This window comes from Morone saxatilis, unplaced genomic scaffold (assembly GCF_004916995.1).
Source record: "Morone saxatilis isolate NCDOM2014 unplaced genomic scaffold, NCSU_SB_2.0 Contig22, whole genome shotgun sequence".
Classification (NCBI taxonomy): domain Eukaryota; kingdom Metazoa; phylum Chordata; class Actinopteri; family Moronidae; genus Morone; species Morone saxatilis.
The window spans coordinates 14,399,423-14,423,724 of NW_023339785.1; the positions used below are offsets into that span (position 1 = coordinate 14,399,423).

The window sequence follows — 24,302 nt, forward strand, 5'->3', positions numbered from 1 at the left end:
AGCAAGGACTCCTAAGATACACCTACCCCAGAGAGTAGATGTGGGCTACTTTAGGTCGCTATTAATTGCTTGTTCTCTGAAGAAATAACAAGATTATGGCAGTACCAGTAATTGGCATACACCAGGTGGGCATGTTAACCCTGAAGTGAATGCTATCTCCCTCCATCTCTCCTGTAAGGAAACATGATTTCATAACAAGCCACTCACCCTCCAGTTGATATTTGTGTTTGGTGGTCAGTAAGAAGAAGAGTTTTCTGGTCTCCTATGTGTGTTATTTTACTAGACCAGCACAGTAAAACCTGTGTTTTAACATTTACCCACTAACTGGACACTCGTTTTCTGTTTGTTTTTCTCCATAGTAAATGTAAGCATACGATGTAATCACTTACAGGCTAATGCAGTGTATTGAGCTATTTTGTGATGTGGTGCCACTGGTTCATTTTTTCCCCCATTTTGTAAAGGGCTGGTTCCCTGCGCGCGCACTCTCGGTGCTCTCTAATTGGTGCGCGCGCTCTTGTGCAAAGGTGGACGCTCGGCTGGTCGCTGCTGCGCAGCTCAGAGGAAACTTGTGCTGTTGAAACTTTGGAAACATCGTTAAATGTCTTTCACATAGCTACATATATTTAAAGTATATGCTGCTCACGAACTGTCCCAATGTCTGACGAGGGAGAGGAAAGCGACAGCGGCGAGAGAGGGCATCTCTCAGAGACTCCCTCCCCGCCTCTGTCTGTTTGTCTTCCCCGAGGATCTCCTTCCTCTCCGCGGCCCCTCGACCTCTTCTCCTCCGCTTCTCCGCTGCTGGGGGACACAGACCCGCCCTACCTCGCCTCTCCGGAGTGTCTTCACCCGTCTCCAGAGAAGCGGGAACCCGGGGAGTCCCCACACCTCACACCGCCAAAGTTCCACCTGAGCACCGGGGACGCCGGCTCTCCGTTTCGTTCGCGGCAGAATGTGCAGATAGATGCGGTGTACGACAGCTACGATGACCCGTTTCCCAAGTGGAGAGGACGAGGAGCGGCGAACGCGGAGCGCTTTCAGCACCGCGGACAGAGACTCCAGCGGGCTGCGGAGCTCTCGGACCACGGGAACCACTACTCTGTTGAGCACATCGACACCGAGTTCAACTCCGAAACCAGGCAAACGTAAGTCGTCCCATAACATTCACCCACAACTTTTATTCATCTATTCAGAAACATGATAAATAAGTAAAGTGGCCGGTTTCGTGGCCTTGTGTAAAGTCCATGTCCTTATTTTTAAACTCTGCAATTGTCTGTTATTTGCAAAGAGGCTGCTGAGCTTTAGCTTAGAAATGGCAAAGCTGTTCTGGGTTGAGAGAATTTAATCAACAGCAACTAATCCACCTGGAATGGGTACAAGTAGAGGTCAGGGAGAGTAGAGTCAAGCAGCCAGGATATACACTGGGCCAGCTGCATTCACCTGTCAGAGCAGCTATGGACCAATGATTGACACTCAGCTGTGCTTTACAGGTCCTTCATGGATCACATCAAGGGGACTGTAATGCACAGTAGATTAGTATTACTGGAAGACCATATATTTAGCAAAACACATGTTTAAACTTTCTTTTGCTGTTTTTAATTTAATTTGAACTTATCTGGTGCTGAAATATGATATTTTTCTCCCTCCCTCCTCATTCTGTTGAGCTGACTGTGTGTGGCTGGTGTGGTTAGACAGTGTTGTGTCCCCTGTGAATGCATATGTACAGGATGCATACATGAAGAAGCGAGGGGTGTGTGAGTTTAAATGAATTAGTGTGTCATCTGAGCTTTTCCACTACAACCCTTATCTTGTCCTTGCGTCGAGAGAGTGCATCTTGATTGGTTCCGGTGCATGAATGCTTAAGCAGCTGTCAACAGGGATTGTGTGTGTATGTGTGTGTCGTGTGTTAGTCTGAGTAAGAGAGAGACACCAGGGTAAGACTATGTGACACTGAGCTGAGACTACAGAAATCGGCTTGCACAGTACATCCCCAACAACATCTTACTCATCACACACTTACAGTAAAAACCCTGATTGGCAACCTCTTGGCTATTTTTGCAAAATGTAGTGCAGTGTATAATTTCACTCAATTTTCCTATATGTTTAACTGCTTGACTTTGAGATAAGTGCTCACAGGTCCATTTGGTGGCTGCAGTGGACCATTTTGTGGATGGCTGGAAGCATCCACAAAGGGGACATAGATGGTGACACAGAATGGATATGTGGCACTGCCAGCTTTGCTATGACAGATTTTGAGAATGGCAGGCCTCAGTGTTGGTCTTTGATCTTTCTGCCCCTTTGATACACCAGTGTTCAACTTAAAAGCCTTGCATGGAAAAGAAGCATGTATGCTCTCACTGATGCCTGACAAGGCTAAATGTTGGACTTTGTGTGTGTGTGTGTGTGTGTGTGTGTGTGTAAGGTAAGAGAGGGAGAACATGTCTGTTTCTCATTACCAGTGAAAAATGGTGAGCAGTTCACCTTTGATCTCAAAAATTGGCAATTTACTGCTTGAAAGAGTGTGTATGTGTGTGTGTGTTTGATAAAGAGAGGTGAGGAAGAGAGAGAGCTGAGTGTGTAACTGCTCATGTCTGTGCACTGATAAAGTACTAACTCATTAGTCGGTTCTGTAAATATTCCTGCTGAGTCAAACTTCTTTTTCACTCATTATCCTCAAAATCTGGTTTCAAGCCTGTTTCATCTTCTTTCCTTTTTCTGTAGTTTTCTGGTAAATTACTTTACCTATTTGATTGCTTAAACTGAATATAATTACCTTCGTGGTCCAGCCTTGTGAAGGTAAGATGTATAAAAGAGGATATTTTAATCAGTTCAAACCGGTTTAAAAATAACTTGTTACAGAATAGCCTACAATAAGATAATACAATTTCCATTGTATGCAGAAGCTGTACTATAAATGTGTCTACATTTCATTTTTACATCAGTGCTTTTCAAGTGAACCTCCCACCATAACCAATATGTGCTGATTTCCACTTTCTGTGTGTTCATTATTGTCATTAATTGAATGTCAAGAAAACTACATGTTTCTATATGGGTTTACTTCCCTCAATGCTTTTCATTCATTTGAGTGTAACATTTCTTAAATTGGTACTCACAGTGTCTTCCTGGCTTGATATCTCAACAACTGATGACAACAATTTCTGGTTGTCAGCTAAAATTTGGACATAAGTTGTGCAAGTGATTTATTCATTCATTTTGATAGTTGTTTATTGGCCGTTAACTCTAAAGTTTCAGAAACCAGAACTCTCTAAAGGCACCTAAACACACTTTGTAACTCAAAGTAGAGCCAGCTGATTATTTTTCTTTGATGGGTTACCTACTTCACCAAGGAGCCTACTTTGCATTAATAATTCTTGCCAATAAAATATGAAATACAGTATCATTGGTGTGAAAGAATAACAGCTCCACTGGAAAATGTTCTGCAGTGGTGCGTTGTGATATAGTTGGAATCACCAGTAGCAGTGGTGCAAGATAGTTTCTCCTTTTTCTGACAGTTTAGTTGTTAATAAGAGAAGGAGCTGCTTGCTTGGACAGTGATCTGCAGCAGCCTTTGACTTCATTGCAGCATCCAAATGAAAGCTGTGTAACAGCTGAATCGGTGCAGTGTGTGGTTCAGGGATTAAAAACTGTTAACCTATAATAATATTGCAGTCCATTAATGCTAAATCAAATGAAATGTGAAAAGGTTGCCAACACTGTTGATCCCACTACATTACTATCAAGACCCATTTACTACAACCCAATGCAACTTTCAGCGATTTTCAGTTTATTAGTGTTATTCTCCTGTTAGAAAGGTTGAATTCACAATCTATTTACACAAGCTGACTAAATGCTACCTGCTTAATGTGAAATGGTCAAGAATGTAAGTAAACAAGAGAGGCCAGTCAAACATCTAGAAAGCTTTATAAACCCAGATATGTTTTCCCAGGCGTTTGTGAACCAAAGCAGGGACTAAAAAGGTGGGTCAATATTGGACTTACATTCAACAGGTAGACAGAGAGATGAGTGTAGTGGGATGGGATGGAGTATAGGTGTATTTTGTAATAAATGGTAGTGGAAGCTCTTCTAGCATGACATCATGTTCTGCTACACCCATGTGGGAAATAATGTCTGGTGGTCTTGGTTGCAACAAGTCCTTTCGTCTTAAGAACACTACATGATGCATGAGTACAGTCACACACTCTAGGTATATTAGCAGACATACATATACACAACCCCTTCTTCAATCACTCCTTTTTCTACTTGTTCATCTGTTTGTCTCTCTCTTCTCTTGCTTCCCCCCCACCCCACACACTTGCTCTCTATCAATCCATCTCCATTGTGTCTGCCTCCTCCTATCTTTGTGATTGTAATTCCGCACAGAAATGATGCAGGGAAATTCTATTTCAGATCAGAATCACAAACAGTCAGAGATGGATGGAGAGGGAGATAGAGAGGGATGGAAAATGGCGATTCATTACCTGACTATAAGGTTATCTAAATGGGCTGGCAGCCAGACTGTCCCCTCATTTAAGAGGAATCCTCCCAATGCTTAATAAAAATGTCTGTGAGAGTGTGTGCATGTGTATGTGTAGGCGCTGGTTTGGGGGAGATAAATAGATACCTAGAGCATAATGCATTATAATGAATCAGCAACACAAACTGTAGCCTTAACAAGAAAATGCCATATTATTATTATAAGCTCCATGAAAGCAGATTGGTATCGTTTACATCACTTTTACAGATGATATACATTGTGTCCACATTCTGTAATGATGGTGCTGGCATCTGTTCATGGTTGCACCTTACTGTATCTCCACATTTGTATTCATGTGTGTGTGTTCATTTGTGAGATAGCAATTATGTGAAAGAGAGAGCGAGAGAGAGAAAGGGAGATTTTGCCATCTATTGATTGGCAGCCTAAGGCATACACAGCTGATTGTGTAAATCGAAAATCAAGAGCTGCAGACCTTTTATACCCCTTAAACACACTGACAAATACACCCCCCCTCTGTCTCTCTCACACACATTCACCCACTCCCCCATACACACACACACAGGGACACACACACACTTACACTCTCCCACAGTGATTTGCCTTGGTGAGCTCTCTTTATCTTCTCAGTTCCACATCCTTTGACGCCCACAGGGAATGTTTTCACCATGAACAGGTTTCCATTTTCACCTTTTCCTTCAATGTCCAGCATTCTGTCCACACACACACACACACACATACAAATGCACACACAAAGTAAGGGGAATTACAAATAGCCTGCCCTGAATTAAAAATAACCTTACATGTTTTTTATTTTGGTGCCAGGTCTTATTGTGAAACTGGAGTCCTATTCATCTATAAGATCATTGCACCAATTCATAGAACACAGTCTCTCTACTCAAGTTAGCAAGTATGTGTGATTCATTTTAGTCCGCTCAATAAGAATTGTTTTATTTGCACTTAGTGACATATTAGTGTCTTATAAATTAAACTCTTACTCTTTAGGTAACTGGGTACCATTTCTTCACCAGCACCAATACTTAATTCCCATTCACTTTTCATTTCAAAGCTTATCCACAATCTCTTCTTCTTCCCCTTTCTCCCTCTCTTTTTTTCCAGCTTTGGGGAAGGAACATCAAGGCTTTTTTCACACTGTGGGTCAGAGTGTCAGGCTGCGCAGCAGAAGCAGTCATTGTGACAGATCTTTGTGTTTGTAGAATACAATAGGAGGAGTACAGAAGTGCCAATAAAATGTGTTTTGCAGTGATGGGGGTTCTGTGCAAGGTACATCTAGTTATATCTGACAAGTCAATGAAAAACGATTTTTTTTTTAACCGACTCTGTCCTGCTGGGATGTGACGGAGTAACACTGGAAATAGTGCTCTGTTTAGGAAGAAAAACAAGTGAAAACATACTGAATAGGAGATACATGTTCATTCCTGTGTGTGTGCATGTTTTGATAGATGACTACTGGCCAAAGAGCTTCTTTGGATGACTACTGACTCATATTGTGAGTTTATCATGCCAGAACAATTAAGATGACAGCTTCATCTCTCTCTCTTGCCAATCAAAGCTGTTGACCTGAGATGGACCCCGCAATGAGCTTTGACCCTGGTAGCCGTGATCTGGTTGGAGACAGATATATCACAGATGTCATGGTGGCACCTTCTCTGGGGTCAGAAGAGAAGTCTGTGTTAAGCACTGCTGATTGTGTTTGACCAGTCCCTGTCCACAGAAGACATCCACAAGGGGAAGCAGTAATGACTTTGTTTGCCTTCTTACACCATAGTCAGTTTGATGTAACTAATGATACTATCATTTCCCCCCACCTCCATCATTTGCTCTCTTGCTCTCCACTTTTCTTTGCCTCACCGTCCGTCACTTCATCCCTCCTTCACTGTCTGCTCTCTTCTATACTGTCTCCAGGGTGGAAGCCATGCATCGCCGGCACACCACACTGAGAGAGAAGGGGCGTCGCCAGGCAGTGCGGGGCCCGGCCTACATGTTCAATGAACGTGGCTCCCCCCTCACTGCTGAGGAGGAGCGGTTTTTGGATGCTGCTGAATATGGAAACATTCCTGTGGTCCGCAAAATGCTGGAGGAGTCCAAAACCCTTAACTTCAATTGTGTCGACTACATGGGCCAGAATGCTTTGCAACTGGCAGTGGGCAATGAGCACCTAGAAGTGACCGAGCTGCTTCTAAAGAAGGATGGTTTGGCTAGGATCGGAGATGGTCTGCTTTTGGCTATATCCAAGGGTTACGTTCGAATAGTTGAGGCCATTCTCGGCCACCCTGCTTTTGGCGGAGGTCTCCGGCTGACTTTGAGCCCCTTGGAGCAAGAGATGCGCGATGACGATTTTTACGCTTATGACGAGGATGGAACACGTTTTTCACATGACGTCACGCCCGTCATCCTGGCTGCTCACTGCCAGGAGTATGAGATCGTCCACATCCTTTTGACAAAGGGGGCCCGCATAGAAAGGCCACATGACTACTTCTGCAAGTGTTCAGAGTGCATAGAGAAACAGAAGATAGACTCGTTCAGTCACTCTCGCTCCAGGATGAATGCATATAAGGGCCTGGCCAGTGCAGCTTACCTGTCACTCAGCAGTGAAGACCCTGTGCTGACTGCCCTGGAGCTCAGCAATGAACTGGCAAGACTGGCCAACATTGAGACAGAGTTTAAAGTAAGATGGCTTCTTTGTTTTTCTCAAAATGTTTGCCTATTTGTTTTTTATTTATCAGTATTTTACTATGTCTATATATATATATATATATTAATGTACAAATGTATTTTAAATGGGTTGCCAAAGGGGTGATTTGACAGAGTGGTGTAGGGAAGGAAGGTGAAAAAGAGGGATGTTCTTCATCAGATGACACATACACAATACATTTAATTTAAATACTTAAAAATGATAAAACAGGTATACTGTAAATGTAAATAAGCTTAATTTATCATTATAAGTATGATTACAGTCCTTGCATTTTAACATTCCCTGGCAGTTTTTTCTTTACTTGTTTAGGAGTTTAGGCAGAATAGGGAAATAGTGCTGAATAATAATTTGTAGATCCATCTCTGCCAATGCCGACTTAGTCAGTAGGCATCTTGAATAGATTTCCCAGTGCAATCCCAGTGTTTTATTACTTTTTTGAACTACCCATTACCAATGCAATGTCTCTTCTCAGCTTGTGGTTAAATAAGAATTGTAAACACTTTCTTTGATGAAAAATATCAGAGTGAGCACTAGTAGTGAGAAAAAAGATAGCATACTAAATACTGCAGTCACTAAAACGTTCCACGCTTCCTTAAGATAGAGTATGTGTGTGTGTGTGTGTGTGTGTGTGTGTGTGTAATAGTTAATGATGTTGTTTGAAGTGGCTGGTCTTTACATCTTTGACTCATAGCAGTCTCGCACACGCACACACAACCACACACTCTAAATATATTTTTTTACTAGGAATCAAACCTAGCTGGATGTGCTGGCATCGGTCCTGAAGCAGGCTGATTGACTTGGGCTGGAGGCACAACATGCCTGCTTACTTACAGCGTGTGGCAGGTTTGGGCAAGCTTTCAAGTACCGGCTTGAGGTGGAGAGGGAGATGATTCCTGCCTACTGTGCCAGCTGATACACCCCGGATCAGTTGGCTTTGGATATTAAGGCCAGCACACTCACTGACAAATGAGACTCGCCGAGGAGAGGAACAGCCACTTTGTAGAAAATAATAAATTGACCAGTAGGGCTGGGCAATGTGGTTGGAATCATTATTATGAACTATATTAATAAGGATAGCTGCTGTTATGATTATATATAACATATAATAGGGTGTATGCATGGTTTTGTATATTATAATTGCAGGGTTCTCCAACCTTCCGTTTCCCTAACCTGTCATCACAACCGTACATCACCATCTCTCTCTCCATGTGTTTGCTGTTTCTTTAATTATATAATATCAAATAATTTGCCAAAATGCGGAAAAATTAAACCGATATTAAATAATGCCTTACAAGAGACAAAAATCATGTTGAAATCTGAATTTCTGAAAGTCAGAAGACAACTATTTATTGAATAAACCCTTTTCATCTGTCAGCAAGGAGCAAGAAAACCATATTTTAACGATAACTCAACAACTGTATGAGTCTGCACTGTATTCAAGCTCTGCCTTTATCAGCAGTTTTAGAAAGCTACACCACCACTTTGTCTCCAGCTGTCCACACTGCTCTGTTTTCTGTTTTTGGTTTGGTGATAATTGTATGAACTTGGTGAGCAATAGAGTCTTATTTTGTCTCTCTGCCAGAGAGACCTGTTAAAAGCCATTTTGTTGGCACTATGGCATTGTCATTTTTGACAGTCTTAGATTCCACAGTGTGAGAAACGTGCATCATCCCTGGTGTCCAAATCCAGCAAAAAGTTTTGGATTCACTGTAGATGATCCACTTTTCTCATACAGATAACATGTGGACAATGTTCACTGTTAAGTGAGTCATATGCATTGTTTATTGTCCAGATTTTCTAGTGTGTTTTGTTTCATGATTTTCTTTAAGTTTCTCTTGAACTGTAAACAATTTAAAAAAAATGACCGGTAAGTTTCACTTCAGAGTGGCTAACACTGGTTAGTTCTCTTTGATTACATACTAAATTCAATTTATATTCACCATTAATGTAGAAAGAATGATCATATGATTGAACCAATCAGATAACAATGCTCATAACATTCCAATTTCTGTTTCTTTGCCTATTAGTCTCCCTTTGTCAGCCCATGTGTTACTGCATTTTTCCTATGCCCTCTGTTCATTTCTGTCTGTCCTTATTCATCCATTCTTCAATATTTCTGCCCACCTTTGTGTTTGTCATTCAGCCTTTTTGATTGTCATTCTGTTTCCCATCTCCAGACAAGTTAATGAGAAGGGCTCACCTGAGGGACCGGGGTTGTGTTGGAGCTCATCTGTCTCATTGCCATCTCATTTTCACCCTCCTGTCTTCTCTCTTTATTTGACTTTGTGTCCCCCCCTCACTTCATCTTCTCATTATATTAAAATATCAAATAATTTTAAGACAGTTTGCCAGTAGCCTTAGACAGTCCTGTTTCATGTTAGGAAATCAAACTTGGGGACAAAATTGAGGCATCAAGTCACTGAGAATAAATTAATTTATCATTAATTAATTAATGAATCAATACTTTATGTCATTAATAACACCCAAGCACTTTTAAAAGATTTCAAAAGATATGAGACTTTGAATGTGTCAACACTAGCACATTTTTAAGTTTCTATAACTATAATTGCATTCTAAAAATACAAATTATAACAAGTACAAACACAGTATCATATCGATATCAAAACTGAAACAATATTTTCACCATGACAGTGCAATGTTGTCCGCTCTCCCCACAATATATATTTGTTTAGCTTTAAACAAGGACTAAACACAGTCTGACATAATTAGTTTGACATCAGTTTTCTAAATACTGTGTGTGTGTAATACTACAACTTAGTTGCCTTTATTGTCTTATTAGTTGAAGATAACCTGCGTTTATGGGTGAAAATGGCCTTAAGGCTCAGCAGATACAGCAGTCCATTGTGTTTCTTGAGTAAATAGGTAAAATCGTAGTACCTTTATGAGAAGGTGGTTCCTGACAGTGTCTTTAACACGGCTCTATAATAACCGTCACGTGTGCTGTGGTTCATTTGTGTGCTGTATGAACCTTCAAGACTTGAGAGTTGACTGCTGAATGCCTAATAAATGATGAAGCTTCTAAATTCATATTATCTTAATTATTCTAATTATTGCCTCTTGTTGTTGTTTTCTTATGTTCTGACAGCATTGTCTGTAAATGAAACATAATTCAGCAGCCAACACTCAACTTTTGGAAGTTGGAGATTTTCACAAGGACTTGAAGTACTGCGTGTTGACCTCCACATATTAGAATTAAATCCTAGCATGAAGCACTCTGCCACAGTCACATAAGCAGTCTGGCTCTTGGTTTGGGTTAGAACTGATTGCCATTTGCTGTCCTCCAGAAAATAAACGCTAATGGTTTTCATGGTCCTGTTTATTGTTTTATCGATAATCACCAAGGTGTCAGAATTCCTGCTTGTCCAGCACTTTTATCATCAGTAACTGCTCCCACTACTTTGAGATCAATACATAGCATACTGACATGCTAACAAAAGAAAAGGTTACATCTTACTATGTGAACAATGTTTAATGTACACATAACATCAGAATGTAAGGGGCTTTTTCTTCAAGAGTGCAATTTGAGAGCATGACATATTGATCTCATGTTCAGATTTTGTAATGCTTTACCTCAAACTGCTTTGTATTTGTAGGCACAAATAATTTTGATTCAGTAAAAGAAAAAAGCCTACAGCATGCTGCCCCACATCGATACCAGTGTGCTATTATGAAAGACTGGATTGTTTGAGGTTTTATAGTATGTGGCTTCAAATCCTTTGCTTTGTGAGCATTTATTAACCTTAATAAACACTGTTGCCGCTTTAGATCCGGTATCTCCAAAAAGCATAGTTAAAGAGGTAATCCACCCTAAAATGTGTTTTTTGAGCTGTAAACTGAATTATATAGCTATACTGTGGTGAAACACATCAATGTTGTTGGTTAAAAATGGCTCAACACGCCCTCTACTATTTTAAATCACATTTTACATTTTAAGACCAATGCTGAGATAGCGTCGACCTTTTGTGGTGACTCTCCGTCAGAACATCTGTATAAAAAGACTCAGCGTCTGCTTTGAGTGGGAGTGTGTGAAACTTCTGTGCTTATTTTGTTTTTGCTAACCCTTTACTTAGTGTTTTTCTATTCTGGCGCCGTAGTTCAGACTTTTACTTTAGATTGCTGTAGAAACACCACCAGACTGCAATGTTTACCTTGATCCCACACACTGACAGTCCCCCCACAGAGAATTAGCCTCTCTGACCTGTTAGCTTAGCTACAACACACAAACTTTTACAAACAACTTTCAAAGTGCTTCAAGTGACAGTAAAATCGCCAAACGGACTCTCTGTGTTGACACTATACGTAAGTCAATTAAACTTAATAAATGTGTTTGTAATGATATAAGAAATTATAAGAAACTCATAAGGCTTTTATTAACGTTCTTGAGCAGTCTATTAACATTAACTAACAGTTTCTTATAGTGCTAATACATTTCTATGTAAAAACAACAACATTGCTCTACAATATGCCACATTATTGTGCTCACAATTTATTCTTTGATGAGCAGTCATTTAGCTTGCAAAAATGCATGAACTGGTACAAATTTAACAGCTAAAGCTTGTGATACAGCAATGGTTACAATAACTGTGAGAAACTTAATAAACTTAGCTTAGCTTAAACTAAACATGTGGTCACACAATTCTACACACAAAGGCAGATAAGAATTGAACTTACTTTGGTCTCATTCATACACACATGTAATCGAAAGGAGAGGAAAACACTCAGTAAACTGATTAATTCAGTCTTCTACAACTTACCACTGCTTTATTTGCTATATTGAGCTCAAGTTTTTCTCTGGCACTAATTTGTTTGCTAATTAACCACTGCCACGCAATGAGTGCGTAAGAGGGCAGGATGTAGTGATGCACAACAAATGGTCAAGTCCATTCTCATCATGCAGTCTCTCAGGAAATCTGTGCAAATAACACTATATACAGCATATATGTGCAAGGAAGCATACGGTTTATGCATAGGCAGAACAAAGAGCAAGCAGCTATTTGAGTGCAAGGGCAGGGTTTTTGAGGGAAAGCATTACAAAATCTGAACGTGAAATCAATTAGCCATGATTTCAAATTGCTGACTATGCTCTTGAATAAGGTTTATATACATGTACACGTTCAGTCGAGTGCAAGCAAACACCACTTTCTTACTGGCACATATATGAAACCTGCCAATGCAGAGATATGAGCGATGTCTATGTGGGGACTGCTAAAGGCATATCAGGACCTCCCTAACAGCCTAACATTTATCTTCAAAGATCTTATTTTTCGAGACAGCCCATCAATTTCTCACAAGAGCCTCTGGACACACACAGACACACATACAGTACAGACACCCTCCACATAGCCAAACATGCTGTACAGTTTAGTTTAGTTTGCCTGATGGAGCTGGATTTTAAAATGTATTTACATATACCACAGCTGTTTGGTATTTAGGAGTGCAACAACCTTTGACTGCACAAAACTGATTAGACCACTTTGTATTCAAGACAGACACTGTACAAGTCGTACTAGAAAGAAACTCCCATACTAAAAGGGTCAAACACTGAAGGAATACAAATTATGTTTGTGGTCAGTAGGTAAATAGAAAAAAACAGGTCACTCTATATATTTACTGTATAATACCTGTTTACAGCAAATAATAGTCTAATAAAGTGAAAGCATAACTGGTTATTTCCCACTGTGTTAAATCATAATAATTTTGCTGGGGAGACTTTTGATAAAGATAGACATTATTACACTGCAGTGTACGTTGTGCACTAGAGCTTTCCACAAAAAGTCAATGATTTGAGTCGTCAGTTGAAGAGCCCAACTCGACTCTTATTTTGTCATGAATCTCTGCACTATTGTTTTTTTAGCTGTTTAACTGTACACAGAGAAATGCAGGAACAACTTTAAAATATAATAAATAATAAATAAATAAAAACAGAGGAGTCCAGTCTGTCAGCTAAAGCACTTTAAAACCAGACGGTGGTCCCCTACCGCTGTCCACTGTGATGGACTTTTTGGCTGACAGTGCTACAGCATCCCAGCAGGAGAGACACTCCATAGTGGCTGGGACTTCATAACTGAACTATGATCAAGACACACTTTCACTTTGTGTGGAAATATGATGTCATATCACAGATGAGGAAGAAAGGCATTAAAATCAAAGACACATGTAAGGCTGATACAGGAGTTAGTATGGTGCTGAACTGAAATAAAAAGGGAACAAATAGTTGAATCTTTGTATTGTTGGCTTAGCTACAGTCCCGGTTTGCACATAGAACAAACATAGTGTTAATGCATAATGAGAATCATTCCTTAGGGAATCTAAACCTGCCAGAAGCTCCAATCTGCTGACTGTTTATCTGCTCAGCCACCTGTTAAGAAACCAGACAGGAGGGCATGGGGAGGTAGTGTAAGAAAGAAGGTTAGGGTTAGGGTTAGAAAAGATTTGTGGGGGTCACACGACAGAGGGGCAAAGGGTTGAAATGGTTGAAAGTTTGACAGACCAGGCAGATGAAGCAGATGAAGTAAAATTATACTACCATGACATTCTTTTTTGTCACCTCTTCCTTCTTCTTCTCAACTTTGAGGTGTTTTTCTCTTTTCCTCTTTTTGGCCTTTCTGGTTACGTTGCATTATTTTGAATTGTATTAAAATATCAGGCCAGTGACAGCGGTGCAATATTTTTTTGTCAAACTTGCTTGGCTTTTATCATTTAGATAAATAATACAGGTATTTGCCTTAGACTCTATGTCAAATATACACCGTACTGATTTTTTTTTTCTTTTTGCAATGTCAAGCTGATTTATTTCAAAATGGAAAGGTCATGAACCAAATCACAGTATCACCCTTTCAATATTTTACACTCAAGCTTTAGTATAAAGGACCCAAAGGGGGCAGCTGAAGGCACATTTGATATTTGATGAAACTACCTTCTCATGTTGCTTACATTTGTACATTTGAAGAATATCTAAGTCAACTTCCTTTTCTCCCTCTATTATTCCCTCCTGTCCTTTCTTCCATCTTCGCTCTCTTCCTGTCTCTTCGCTCTCCACTCAACCATTCACCTCCACCCCTGACTCACGCAGAATGACTACCGCAAGCTGTCCATGCAGTGTAAGGACTTTGTGGTGGGTGTGTTGGACCTTTGTCGGAACACAGAGGAAGTGGAGGCCATACTAAATGGCGATGTTGACCAGTGCCCTCCAACCGCCTACAACCGACCCTGTCTCAGCCGTGTGAAACTGGCCATCAAGTATGAAGTCAAGAAGGTAGGATGACCAAAAAATAACTGCATAAGCAAAATTACCTTTTAGAATGTTCAGGGTTTATCTCAGTGTCGGTTTTCCTTTCCTAAACGTAACCGTCCCCTAAAGGGGCTTCTCCAGGAATTTAATATTGCATTTCCATAAAGTTGGGAGACTTGCAAGAGCAACAACAATGAAAAGAAGAATCCTACATTTCCTTAAGACAACTTGATAAAATGTCTTGCAGGACACTCCCTGTCTGATAAATGCACAAGCCTTTCAAATTCAGTGTTCCAGATTGTAACACAGGCTTTCTGTTATAACTTTATTTGTATGTATTTGTCTTCAAGCTCAGGCAAGCCAAGATAACCTTGATGGTATCAATCATAGCTTTTTTTTTCAGCTCCTCCAAAGCCAGACACAGAATACATTATACAGCTCTTTTCACAAGCTGAGTAGTACTCCCCCATGACAAGTATACCAGTGAAGAGGATAGAAGATGCTCATAGATTTTGAAAACTGTGTATTTTGTTGATTTGATATGAGGACTTGAAAGAACTACATATCTGCCCAGCAAGTCAAGATACATCATCTATACCAGCTACTGTAGATGACAAATGAATAAAGAATGTCATCACATTACAAAATTCCTATCCACATCTGGTTTTGTTTAGGATTATTTGGTTATTTGGGCTTATTATAATTCACAGATGTTCATAATTATAAATTGCATGTGTGTGAAGACATTTTTAAAATGTTGGTTTTAAATATTTCCTCAAAAGGAAATTAGATTCTATAATAATAATATAATAATAATGTGTCTTGAGGAGGATTAACATGGAAGAATACTGAAAGTGTTTTACATGTAACCTGACCAAGTAAATAAGGTAGTGTCTATGAGCCATTTTGTGCACAGTATATTTGTGTGTTGTCTGTGGCCTCCAAGGGCCATATGTAAACAACAAACTGGCCTCTATTTCAGAGAGCTAATCCCTGCTGAACAGAGGTTTTCTACAAAATGTCAAACCAAATCCCTTTTCCCCATTTCCCCGTACCATACTCACACACACACATGTTCCGGTTTGTCTTTCATGTGCAACATGTTTTCTCTAATCGCGTATATACCAGTTGTGTGCATGTGTGCGTGTACATGGTGGTGTGTTCCTGTGTGTGTGTGCGCTGGGCAGTACACAGTCTGTTTGAGCTGTGTTTTCATCCTGTACAAGAGAGCGTGACCAATGCTCAGAGAACTAATTACGCAGGAGGCAAGGAGGGACGGGTACATTGCCATGGAAACCAGGTGGAGCATGACTGCATGTTTCTGGACGCAAGCAGGGTTCATGTCATGGGTCAGTGGGTTGATAAACTGGTCACCGGACCTCACTGGGAAACTATATTAACTATGATTTAGTGTGCAGTGTTTATGGTTGTGTGTGGTTTTCCTCTGTGACTGCAGAAATGATTGAGTGCACATGCACATTGTGCGTGTGTGTGTGTATCGATTGGCGGATGGGAGCAGAGGCTGTAAATTGTCAGCTCAGGTAAATGCTCCCTTAATGTAATGACCAATGCTGATTGTAGGGGTGGGAATGATTAATTGAGGGAGAGAACAAAAAGAAAATAAAGGGAAGGCAGGTATGATCAGAGGTAACCTGTTGCTCAGATCTTAGATATGAATGACAAACTGTATGATTGTTACACTAGTTGACCTCCTACTGAGCATCGATTTCTCTGTTGTCCACATCCTTTCTCCACCTGGAACAAAAACATCCATTGTCTTCTTCCTCACCAGACCAGTGGTTGCTTTCATTTATCACTTCCTTTCTTGGAGTAAAGTCATCAGGAGATGCTGAAATGCCAGACCAAGCCTTATCTAACAAAGCAACCATGCTTCAGTAATTAATGTAAACACTCAGTGCTTCTTATTTGCTGCTTGCTTTCTTTTGCACACTGTATGCTAAATGGATTCCCCAACCTGCTTGTTGACGTTTTTTCATTCTAAATGAAGCCAAGTGGCAACCCTGAATACAAACGTGTTGTGAATAATATATTTTGATTGTTATGAATACACAATAGATATGCTCTAAATAGAAAATGAGCCTGCACATTCAGCTACTTAGGAATACCTTGAATATTAACATAAAGAGGAGCACCAGAAGCCCTCTTCATGAATATAGTATATTTTTTACCTTACTAATTTTTCTTCCTTTTCATTTCTCTTCCTGTCAGAGATGTAGTGTCACAATGTTTGCTCAATATGCTGCTGCTGTCAAAACCTCATAGACCCCTCAAGGGATCTGTAAAATAATCAGAACAAAATTCTTAATGTTTTATGAAGATAGGGTGAGAAAAGCAATTGCTTTACTGAAAATGGGCTATTATGGCTTCTAATTGCTCCTATCTCTCCTTCTCTTCTTTCTCCTCACTCATCTTCTTTGCCCTGTGTCCCCATTTTCCCCTCTTTATTCTCATATGATTTGCATTTCTTGTGCCCATTTTTCTCTCCAGTTTGTTGCCCATCCCAACTGTCAGCAGCAGCTTCTGACTATCTGGTATGAAAACCTGCCCGATCTGAGGCAGCAGTCCATCGGAGTGAAGTGCTCGACAGTCCTGGGGGTCACTGTAGGTCTGCCCTTCCTGGCTATCGCCTACTGGATAATGCCATGCAGCAAGGTATGAACACACAGGCACACACAGAGTCCATCCTCCATCAGCTTTTAGAAGTCGTGGCACCGCTTTCCTTTTCTCCAGCCACGCAACAACTAGTAAAGAGGTTTTACAGATCGAGACTACCCCTTTTCCACCAAATTAGGTTTTTGAACCATTTCCGTTCAGAATTTAGTCAGTCAACAATAAATGATCTTCATATTGGGAATAAACCTGCCTCCTCTGTGAATTGTCTTACACTACTGTATTGTCATGGCGGTCATAATGGTGGTATTTGGAGAGCCTTATATTTTCTGAGGTGGTATGTGGTGTAAAACGTTTGAGAAACACTGTTTATGATCAATGTGTCTGTATTTATAAATAGTAACAGTGAGAAATATTTTTTTACATTTCAACAACAGAAACCAGGAAACAGAGTGCTTAACTGAAATGAATGAATGAATTAGAAGGGGTGTAATGATATAGTCCTGGGTTGCTAAAGAACTGAGGTATACATTAAAGAGTTATGGGGACCTGTTTCTGTTGTTTCTATGTACTATGACTTCTGAAAGGAGTGTTCTTATTTAATGACATAACATGTTGTATTACAGTACATAGCTTTGGCAACAATACTGAAAGTCTATAGCCCACAAACAAACCAAGGCAGCTTAAAGACCCATCATACACCTGAATGCTCATGGGCTACCAGTCCTATTACCGTCCTGTTACATTATCAATTCTAACATTATTGTATGCTAAAGCGATACTCTAAATATAAATCTACAGTGTCTTTGAGTCAAAGACACTCACTCTAGAGGTGGCTTCTTGTTTTTTAGCTTGGTCTTTCATGGGACAGCTTTAGTAAGCTTAGCCTTAGTTACAATAGTTACAGTTTTAATGGCGAACCTGTTTTATGGTGAAATAATCAAAAACTCCACAGAAAGTTCTCCAACCACTGTTTAAAACATAAACCTTTCAAACCTTTTTCTTAATATGAGGCCAAATTGAATGTCAATTCATCCATTAGTTGTCAAGATATTTAACTCTGGTCCAAAGTGTTGGACAGACTGAGGAAATGACTAGCATGGCTAAAAACATTACAAATTTCCAATTTAAAGAGCACCGTATAATCACCATTTGATTATAGGGCCCGAGGCCTCATTTTGTTAATACTCCATCAAGCAAATTGTAATCTGTAAAGTGACAGAGGTCACACACACAGACACACACACACACACACACACATACTCACACAGGAGCTGTGTGCAAATATGCTCATCAACCTGGATAATCCTCTACCTCATCATCAAGTAGTGTGTGTAATTGTGTGTGTTTGCGTGCTAACTTAGATTGAGAAATGGTGTTGAGGACTTTTGAGTGGTTCATGTCAGGTGTGACTGTTGAATTAGTTATTTTGTAGACTAAGAGAGAGAGAACAGCTGATCTGGAGTGTGACAGAGGATGGAGAGCAGTAACACTGAGAGCTTCGCCACCATTTAGACATTCAATCATGAGACACTGCTTTTGATCTGTGTCACAAAAACACCTTATGTGTGAGTGTGTATTTGTATGTGCGTGCACATGTATGCACGTGCACGGGTGTATGATTACATCTGATTAGGAATCTTCCAGCTGATGAGCCTGTGTCACAGTCTGCCATTTTCTGATGCAGCTGAGAGAGCAGGAAAAAAGATAGTAGTATGGAGAAATAACAAATTAGTATTATTATTATTATTTACATTTACATAATTTTAAAAGACCAGTTTAATACTGAAATTAGACACTTGGGATGCAAAAGGCAAAAATACAGAGCGTAGGATAATAAAACAATTAAATCAAACAAGTAATTTAGACATGCATACATAATATCAATGTGACGGCAGCTAATCAGATGAATGAAATAGATAAAGAAAAGCGAATAAGAGAACTACATGAAGACAGATGCAGGTTGCAGAGAGAAAGCTTTGATGTGTTTTGGTTGATTGTGTGTAGTGTGCCCTCCTACACCTGGCGCTAATCATGCAGTTTTGTTCTGCTCATCTCATCAATTGCTCATCTCTTACAGCTCGTAATATTCTCCATTTCCACTGCACAACAACAAGCCATTATCAGAACCCCAAAACGTATTACATTTCATATCAGCAGAGAGAGATAAATAAGATATTGATATTTTGTTGCGCAATAAATAGTAAGTCATTGAAGAGATATGCTTTGGGGGTGATGAAAAACAGATGTTTACTTGATATTGAATGTTTCTTCGTGATTGAAAAGGGTGCGAAATGATTAAAACATGCAGAGAGTGATGAGACGTATATTGGAGGGTGCACACAAGAATAATCTTCGGTCTTCCCTGAGTGACAGAAAAAAGATGAAACATAGAATAGGAGGAAAAGACAAGTGATTGGTAAAATATTGCCTGGGTAAGGCTGTCAGGTTCCTCTACCTCCTGGAACAAGCCTCATGCTTTAGTTATATCTCTGTCTCAATATGTGAGTGTGAGTTTATACAGCACAGCATCAAATTGTAGCATTTTAATATTGATAAACTATTGCTAGATTAATTAGTGATTCAGTCAATGGTGGACTATGCACATGTACTCAAGTAGTGTAGTTAAGTGCAATTTTGAGGTACTTGTACTCTACTTCACTACTTTTCAGAGATAATTATTGTACTTTTTACTCCACTACATTATATTACATATATAACATTATACTACATTTTACTGTATGATGGCTACAAGTGTTTTCTATTACTCTGATTCAAATAAAGTTAAAGTTCGGTGGAACGAAGGAAGTAAGGAAAGAAGGAAGGAAGAAAGGAAGGATGAAAGGAGGGGAACGAATGAAAGGAAAAGGTAACACTGAAAGTAAGTAAAGACAGAAACAATTGAAACAAGGAAAGAAAGAAGGGAAATAATGAACGGAAAGGAAGGAAACATTGAAATAAGGAGATGAAACCAAGACACAAGAAAAGGAAACATGAATCAAGAGAATGAAAGGAAAGACCCCACTGTTTGGGTTTTTGATTATTTTTTTCATATCTCAAGAATTCCTTTGCATCCCCTGGATCTGTGTCCTTTTCTTGGTCTGTTTTGTCCTCTCAGGAGATTCAAACCAGGTCTCTACAAGAAAAAAAATCAAATCGATACACACGGGACGGGGTCACATTCCATTTATCATTGATGGACATCATTGAATAATCCTACAGTATCTCAACACTTGCCAATAAAGATGCAAAAATGGTATCAACAAAATATTAGACTTAGCAAGTAAGCAAAAAGTTTCTAGTCTGAGAATTGCTGTAATTCTATATAGTTAAATAGGCGATGTGTGATGGTTGACCAATTCGATAATACATATTGGTAAATCTGATTATTATCTGTGTGTGAGTTACAGAGAGAGAATAGAGCCTCAAACATGTACACATTTGTACATGCTTCATAATTTCTTGTCATTTAAACCTAAAGGGGACATACATTATATCTACAGTATGACAGAATGGGTTATCTGATAAGAAATTATTCAGAGCGGATGACTGTCTGCACACAGTGTACGTCATGCTTGAGTTTTCCTGGTGAAAAGATGTTAGGGAATAATAAAGGATACAGCAGCTCAATTCCAGCCTTGTGAGATTTCCATTTTGTACCAAACCTCTTTTATTCAGCCTGTACGCACCCGCTGCCAGTGGCCACCATTTCGTTGGAGGAGAGAAGATCAGCTCTTGTCACCATCACTCTGATAAAAAAGAAACCCATGGGGTTTGCAGGCGTCACACAGCAGTATCCCTGATCCAGGATGACCGTCTCATTTAAGCTGAGGGGTGAAATGGATCCGCCTTATCAGCATGGCAGATGGAATAAATGAAGCAGGTAGAGTCATCACAGTGGCAGGAAGAGGTTTAGAGGAGGGTTTGCAGGGTTAAGATTTACCAGACAACCTCTTCCCACATGGTTTAGTAGTGTGTGTGGTATGGGAACAGCTATTGAATCTGATGTGTTAGTGTGCATGCAGAGAGTAGAGATATCCTGTGGGCACTTAATATTGAACACAGCAGGTTTTGAGAGTGGCAAATGTTGGGATCTCAATGATGTCTGTATGGGGTTGGAAGTGTGTATGTGTACATTTCTGTGTGTGTGTGCGTGTGTGTCCATGGATATGCATTTGTGTCTTGGCCTATTTTTGTGCAATTATAAAAAGGTCCCTCTGTGTAGTGGCATGTTTAACGCTTGTTGTGCAGCTCCACCTTGCATCACGTTCTCCCCATATGGTGCCTTTCCACAAACTGCTGAATGTTTGGCATCTAGTTACTCCAGCATCATGTTGCTGTGAGAGTGATTGGTGCTTAAGCACATCTATGAATTCTAACAGCTGCTGTTTGCCTGCTAAGATGGTTGTGTAGTGGTGCTTTTCAGATTTTAATCTCTGAGGACCAAAATCTCAGGAACTCTCCAGAAAGAATAAAAATAGAGTTATATCAGAAAATGAGAACATGTTTTGTTTGGCTGCAACTTTACTCTTGTGTATAGTCTTTTTTTTAACTATTCAAGGAAAATACAACTCAAACATGTCTCTTAAGCCTGATTCCCGGACACAAAAACACATTTTGAAAGCTGTTGTGTTGGTAAACACAAGTGAAGTCAATTACTTGACAAACATGACTGGTAAAAATGTCTAATATCGCATTGTGCTTTGTCATTCTGCTCTAGCTTTGTGGTGACACAAAAGGGCTTTGACATCACCTTAAAGATTGTAGCCGTATTAGGTGTTTTGTACGAACAAACACAGCAATGCACAGGTAAGAAGAATGCTGCTAGCAAGGAAAACAACAAATATTACAAAAATCAGCTTTGCAAATGATTTATAAAAGATGAAATGCATTCAACACATTTGTTAATGATACACGTAATGTGTCCAGCTCCAAAAGACAGACAGACAAAAGGAGACTGAATATTGTACATAGACCAGTTGGCCAGAATCCCAGAAACACATTTGAATGCAAATGTTGCTCTTTGTCCTTGAATCTTTAAATAGGAAACTGTCTGCCAGCACATTCACCAAATCAACTTTACAAAGTGAAAATATGTCAATACGGTGTTCACTGTTTGATGCGTTACATTACTAGTCTCTTTAAACGTCAGTAATCAATTGCTCCCTAGTTAGTATTTGTTAAACTACAGACACACAATGGAAAATATGCCCTTTTTATGTCCTCAATCCTCTCACATACAGATTGGTCAGATCCTGCGAAGCCCCTTCATGAAGTTCGTGGCTCACGCCGTCTCCTTCACCATCTTCTTGGGTCTGCTGGTTGTCAATGCGTCCGACCGCTTTGAGGGTGTAAAGAATCTGCCCAATGAGACCATCACAGACCACCCGCGACAGGTGTTCAGAGTCAAAACCACCCAGTTCTCCTGGACAGAGATGTTGATCATGAAGTGGGTGTTGGGTGAGTCTCTTTCTCACACACATGGTGGACACACACTTGTGGCAGTGTTTGAAATTCTTCAATTAAAATGCAAATAGATTCAAGATAGTCGCCGTCAAGACAGGCAGCATATAAAAGAGTCAAGGCAAAATGTAAAATGAATTTTCTTTTTAAGAGTTTATGGCAATGTTTCTATCAAGGCTTTCAAAGTTTTTGATTTTGACTTTTTCTGCAACTACACCTTCCCCATAAGTTAATGAAGTTCTTGGACAGGAAGTGGTCAATGGACCTTTTTCCCAGCATGGATATGAAGCAGAATTAAAGATTAATGCAGCACCATACCAACTGAGTGGATGAAAGCCAATGTTATAGCAATACAACAATTCATTCTCTTTTATCTTCCAAAGATGAAAAACAAGTTTCCTGGCTGGATGCGGCACAGGCCAGGCTTGTTGAAGCAGTGGCCATGCTGAGTCTAAACGATAAGCTGGAGGGAAGTTTGGAGGTTGACCTGAGAGGTGGTGCTGAGGAAATATTAGAGGGAGGGAGAGAGAGACAGGAAAATGAAGGAAAGATGGGAGCAGCTGAAGGAGACCTATGACAGTAAAGGGAAGGTGTATGGCATACAAGAAGACAGGCATGAAGAAAGAGGGAGATGGACAGAAAGACAAAGACAAATTCAACAGATAAATAGCCCATGGCAATATCTGTCAGACCTCAGCTGCTTCCCATCTGTTGATGTTCTTCCTTTCATCTACACACTCACACACACAAACACACTCACACACATAATAACATTGTGTGAGTGGTTTGTGTATGTTGGTGCACATATGGTTCTGTTTTTATTTGTTTACGTGTAATAGCACCATTCTTTTCCCATCCCTGGTAATTTTTGGCAGCAGGTGCTTGTGTGTGCGTTTGTGTGTGTGCAGTGAGCGGTGGCTTAGGAAGAGAAGGATAATTGTAATTCCAGCAGCATGTTTTGAAGGCCCGGTAATTGTTATAGAGATGATACTGATCAGGGTGCCTTTTCAGTAAACAATTTTCTCCTTGTTTTGGTCGAAATAGAGAATGACAGAGTGGTTGTGTAGGAGGAATTAGGTTTTCTACTGTGTGTGTGAGTGTGTTGTGTGTGCACCTGAGCTAAAAGTGGAGATGTCTGAGTGGTTGAGTATAAGCTTTGTTGTGAATCTGTGTATATTTCTTCGTGAGCATCTGTGCATATATAAGCGTGTTTATGTTTGCCTGTGAGAGCCCTTTATCTTTTTTATTTGCGTTTATCTCGTGTGTTTTCTATCTTTCCACAATGTATCCATGTGTTGTGTTGTGTGTGTATGTGTGTCCTGTTTTCTCAGGTATGATTTGGTCAGAATGTAAGGAGATTTGGAGCGACGGGCCCAGAGAGTACATCATGCACTTGTGGAACGTTCTGGACTTTGGCATGTTGTCCATTTTTGTGGCGTCCTTCACAGCACGCTTCATGGCGTTCCTCAAGGCATCCAAAGCCCAGCAATATGTGGACATGCATGTACCAGACGAAGACCTTAGCAACGCCTCACTGCCTGAGGAAGTCGCCTACTTCACTTTCGGTAAGCAGTTACTCCAAAAATATTATTAATAATGTTTTCGTACGACATTTGCAAAAGATGACCTGTAATTGTCTTTGCTTTGTTTGTCCAGCCATTGTGATCCCCTATATTCATGACAAGCGTCCAATTCCTCTGATGTATACTCTGAACAAAATTTTTTTTTCTGCAGCACAAAATGTTAAGCTG

The 24,302-nt window shown here is 40.0% G+C and overlaps 1 protein-coding gene across 4 annotated transcripts in view; it reads left to right on the top strand.

Moving 5' to 3' along the window:
• Positions 1-654: 654 nt before the first annotated feature.
• The window catches only part of LOC118333634 (short transient receptor potential channel 7), a 41,735-nt gene continuing 18,087 nt past the window's right edge, over positions 655-24,302 (top strand). For 3 of the 4 annotated variants that reach the window (XM_035669368.1, XM_035669367.1, XM_035669369.1), the window contains exons 1-5: positions 6,426-7,178; positions 14,299-14,481; positions 16,966-17,130; positions 22,332-22,548; positions 23,883-24,116. In XM_035669368.1, coding sequence (XP_035525261.1) covers positions 6,426-7,178; positions 14,299-14,481; positions 16,966-17,130; positions 22,332-22,548; positions 23,883-24,116 — 1,552 coding nt within the window. Of the gene's footprint in view, positions 1,143-6,415; positions 7,179-14,298; positions 14,482-16,965; positions 17,131-22,331; positions 22,549-23,882; positions 24,117-24,302 lie in introns of those variants that run through there. The other variant, XM_035669366.1, reaches the window with a different exon arrangement.